This window comes from Dendrobium catenatum, unplaced genomic scaffold (assembly GCF_001605985.2).
Source record: "Dendrobium catenatum unplaced genomic scaffold, ASM160598v2 fragScaff_scaffold_1024, whole genome shotgun sequence".
Taxonomy (NCBI): Eukaryota; Viridiplantae; Streptophyta; class Magnoliopsida; order Asparagales; family Orchidaceae; genus Dendrobium; species Dendrobium catenatum.
In genome coordinates, this window is record NW_021319486.1 from 333976 (window position 1) to 339062 (window position 5087).

The window sequence follows — 5087 nt, forward strand, 5'->3', positions numbered from 1 at the left end:
TAGGCATTAATTTTGCTAATTATATTGATAATTATATATTAATCATTTAATTATTATTTACAATAATTAATTATTAAAATATTATTTACTTTTTTTTATTATTGATTATCCAATTTATCATTTAAGCATTATATCACTAATTTATTTATTAATTTAGTATTTACAGTGCTAATTATGTAATTTATTATTTTTATTTAAAATCATATTAATAAGTGAATTAAATTAATTCCAAGTTTGCTTCAGTTCCTGTGATTTTTTTCTTCTTGGTCGTTGCTGCTTCAGCCTACTACTTTGCTGTTGCTGCTTCGGCCACTTCAGCCTGCTAGTTTGCTGTTGCTGCTTCGGCCAAGCGTGCTTCCTCAGTGCTTCGACTTCATGTGCATCGCTAAGAAGTTTATTGTCCTTCTTCGACGATGTTGCTCTTGTCGAAGGTCAGGATTGGAGCTTGATGCGCAAGTAACCATTTTTTTTTTCCCCTTTCGCGCGCTTCTTCGTCCAAGTCCCGTAAATTCATCGAACTCCCATATTAGTAAATCTGGGATTTACACCAAATGCCAAGTAACAGTGGATTTTTGATTTAATGGAAGTTGGCCTTTTCTATATTGCTTAGTGATTGCTGTCAAAGTCTCGACAGCCTTTTCCAAACAAAAAAAAAAGTTTCAACATCACACGTTTATGTCTTATTAAAAAATTAATAAATTAATTAAAGACGTCAATATAGTATATTAAGTAAAATAATGAAGAATAAAAAAATATAAAAAGTCAACAATTAATAAGAAAATGTTATATTTAAAAGAAACAAATAAAATATATTTTTATTGTTAATTTTTTATAAATATTTTTATAGTATCTTAATATTTCTTTAATTTAGATAATTAGTATATAATTATTTTTAAAATATATATTCATCTCTTAGATTTTATATATATATATATATATATATATCACTGTACCATGTAATAACATACACAATGCAATACAATCTTTAGTTTATTCTCTCCCTCTCTCTCTGGTTGATTGCTCTCTCCATTCCATCTCCGCTCAGGAGATTCTTCTTTCGCTCTAGCTTTTCCTCATGGTATCAGAGCTAAAAAGCTCTACAGTGCCTTCTTGATCTCTCATGGCAGGAAAAGAATCCGCTGGCTCCCGGCGGGTCACCTCGACGATCTCTAACAACAAAGAAATAGATCTTCTAATCCCACCTCATCTCAAATTCTTGATATCCAACATCAAGAATCTTGTTCCCACCACTCTCACTACCAAAAATTACCAGATCTGGATGCTCCAACTGTTCCAGCATTTATCTGCGAATAGCTACGGTGAGCATCTCATTGGTCAGGTCGTCTGTCCAGTGGAAGCCGACGAATCCGAGCAATCTCACTGGGCTCTCATAGATCGTAATCTTGTCTCAGCACTTCCCTCTACGATCTCACCGTCCATTCTCCCATACGTTATCATGCTCCGCACCTCTCACGACGTCTGGACAACCCTTGAACTCCGATTACAACCTACAAATCGGTCCCGGGTTATACAGCTCAAGAATGAGCTTCACCATATACAAATGAGAGATCGAACAATGCAACAGTATCTTGATCAAATCAAGACAATTGTGGACAACATCGCGGCGGCCGGATCAACCATTGACATGGAAGACATAGTTCTTTATATCCTTAACGGGCTGCCCGCCGCCTACAACTCGTTCAAGACGGCAATTAGAACATCTCTTCAACCCATCAACCTTGACAACTTATATTATTTGTTGAGCAACAAAGAAATAAATTTACAGTATCAACAGCTCCAAGACAGTCATCATTCTGATTCTACTACATTGTTCACAAACCGCTCGGCGAACTACAGGGGAAAATCAAACAAATGTCGGGAAGATGGGTCACTCGACAGTCAATTGTTGGCACTGGTGCAACCTAAGTTATGCACCTCCGACCAATCTGCGGGCGCTTACGGCACAACAGCAACACGCAGTCACCAATGACTGGATCTTGGACTCAGGTGCATCTTCTCATCTTACCGCGAATGCCATGAATCTACAACACTCGAACCCCTACAATGGCTTAGACTCGGTGTCCATCGCAAACGGGAGCAACCTCACTATTCAGAACTCGGGCCAAGGACTCCTCCCTTTACCCGAGTCCATCAGTAAGCTCAATATGAAAAAGATTTTACATGTTCCATCAATCTCCCACAATCTTTTATCTGTTTTGCGTTTAACAACGGACAATAATGTTTCGATTTCTTTCACTGCTAACGAATTTGTTATTAAGAATCTTCAGGACAATCAGGTGCTTCTCCGGGGACCAATTCGCAATGGACTGTATCACATCCCGGCTCCTTCCAATCATAAAGAAGTAGCTATCCCCACAGTCGGCACGCCCAAGATCCCTTAGCATGACTGCCTAGGACACCCTCACACTCGCAAGCTCCAACTTCTGTCCAAACGCATCTCGAAGATTTCTTTAGGCTCTCCTTCTACTATTTGCATCTCTTGTAACATTTCCCAAAATCATAAACAGTCTTTTTCTCGCAGTCTTTCTGTGTGTAATAAACCGTTTCAGCTAGTCCATTCGGATGTATGGGGACCGGCTCCCTCTAACTCGTTTAATGGGTTTCAGTTTTATGTAATTTTTGTAGATGACTACACGCGGTATACATGGCTGTACTTTCTCTATTCAAAGGATGAAGTTTTTACTCAATTTCAGCATTTTTACGCTCTCATTAATAATAAATTTAATACAAGAATTCAAATCTTGCGATCAGATGGTGGAGGCAATTCACCAGCCATGACTTCTGAAATTACCTTGCCCAACAGGGTATTACTCATCAAACTAGCTGCCCCCACACTCTCGAACAGAATGGCACGGCAAAGAGGAAACACAGACACCTGATTGAGCTCACCCGCACTCTCCTTCACACGGCCAGTCTTCCTCAACCCTTTTGGGCCGAAGCTGTGTCCACAGCGAATTACCTTATTAATCGTCTGCCGTCTTCAGCTGTGACATCCCAGGCTTCTATAGTGAAAAGATTCGTCGACAGTCTTAATCAACCTCACTTCTCACTCCCTTGCCCTGACCTGAAAATATTAACCACATATAATGAGCTTCAAAAAGCCCAGCAAGTCACCAAAAAAATTGCTTGTGAAATGCGGATGAGTACGGTCAACCTACAACTAAAATCAAAGCACGGTATAGAAGCAATATGCATGTAAATCAATCAAATCAATATTAACCACTTGCACATGATCAATGAGTCGATGCAGATACGAAAATCAGTATAGAAACAGAATTCAATGCATAAACAATAGAATCCAAAATCATCAGTAGGAGAATCGGTAAATAGTAGAAAAATCCATAATGCCCAATGAATCAGTACATACATCAAAGAAATCAGTGTATCGGTAATACCAATCAAATCAATCAATAAAATCATCAAATACAAATACAATTCAAATCAATCTATGCAATAAAATCATATCGGTATCACATACACATATATCTTTTTCGGTGTATCATACGTATCAGTGTATCACATGTATCACATGTATTAGTCAGTAATCAGTGTATCACGTGCTATAAGATCAGTATAATGAATCAGTATCGGTGAATCAGTAGTATCAGTATCGGTATCGGCAGTATCAATGAATCAATGCAATATCAATATCCCGGTAGTATCAATGAATCAATGCAATATCAATATTCATATCAATGACATGTACAGTATGCAGTATCAATGAAATCGTACAGTAACTGTAAACCCATAAATTCGTCGATAAATCCATTCAATATTAATAAATCTGTCGATATCAGTAAATTCATACAGAAATCAATAAATCCGTTCAATATCGATAAATCAGTTCAATATCAGTAAATCATAAAGTAATCATAAGAACAATAATTTAAACATGCAATTCAACACAATAATCTTACTCGACAAGTACAATCACTGGCTATTAAGGCATTTTTTAAGGTTAATATCGATGTTAGTAATCCGTTGGATCCGTAGAGTCGTCACTCTTTGCCCGTCGGCATAATCTCCTTATGACTCCCAATCGTTGTATCAATGATCAAAAGAGGATAACACCAAATCCTTTTTAAAGGAAAGCCCGTCGGCCCACCATCATGTACAGGTCAAATTAATCTCCAACCAATGGTTCAACCAGTCTTCACTTATCTTTCAATAATATATATAACCGTAATTCACTTATATATCCAAATTCGTAATAATACATTGTAATCAACAAACACAATTTAACTCAATCGAAGAAAATCCTTAAAATATCATATAGTCGTCAGAAATCCCAAACATAGACAAAATATACAATTTTAGAAAATCACCAAATTACCAGAAATAGAATAAAACAACTTTTGAAAGCTTTACTTGTACTGAAGCAATATTTTTCAACATTCAGATAATTTACTATTCGATAAAAATACATCAGAATTCAAAATACCACGTGAAATTTTTATAGAAAATACTCAAATCATGCAAAATCATCACTTCAATAACATTCCAAAGTTATGCGATAAAAGTTTCGTCATTACAAAGATATGCAAGAATTTCGGTAACAGAAACACAAAACTTAGTAGAAAAATATCAAAACACAAAATCTTCGAAATCAGAAATAGGATTAGGATTCCTTACTGCGAGACAAACAATTCTTCTAACAGCGACGTCAGACAAAAATTGCTATGCGGCCTCCAAAACCAAGCCTTTTTCCTTCCTTTTCCTTCTCTTTCTCTCTCCAACTTTCTCTTTCTTCAAAATATCTCAAATCAGATATTTATCGAGCAGGAATGTACGGGACGAATCCTATTCGTCCCGAGACGATTTGCTCTCTGGATACATTTCGTCCCGACGAATTCAGGTTCGTACGGATGAACTCAAGTTCGTACAGGCAGTTCGCACGTACTAACCATATAAATTTTCAGAATTTTCTTCAGTTCGTCCTGTACTAAAGTCAGTTCGTACGGACTAACAGCACTCAAAAAAATTGAAAGTCTGAGGGGTTTTACAATCTACCCACCTTAAGAAAAATGTCGTCCTCGACATTCCCTTAAGGGTGCAAATGAAAATCG

At 36.9% G+C, this 5087-nt stretch overlaps 1 protein-coding gene across 1 annotated transcript; it reads left to right on the forward strand.

The window, feature by feature from the left end:
* Positions 1-1120: 1120 nt before the first annotated feature.
* LOC110108085 lies at positions 1121-1990 on the forward strand. Its single transcript, XM_020838597.2, has one exon. The coding sequence runs from the start codon at positions 1121-1123 to the stop codon at positions 1988-1990; it is 870 nt and encodes a 289-aa protein (XP_020694256.2).
* The last annotated feature ends 3097 nt before the right edge of the window (positions 1991-5087 follow it).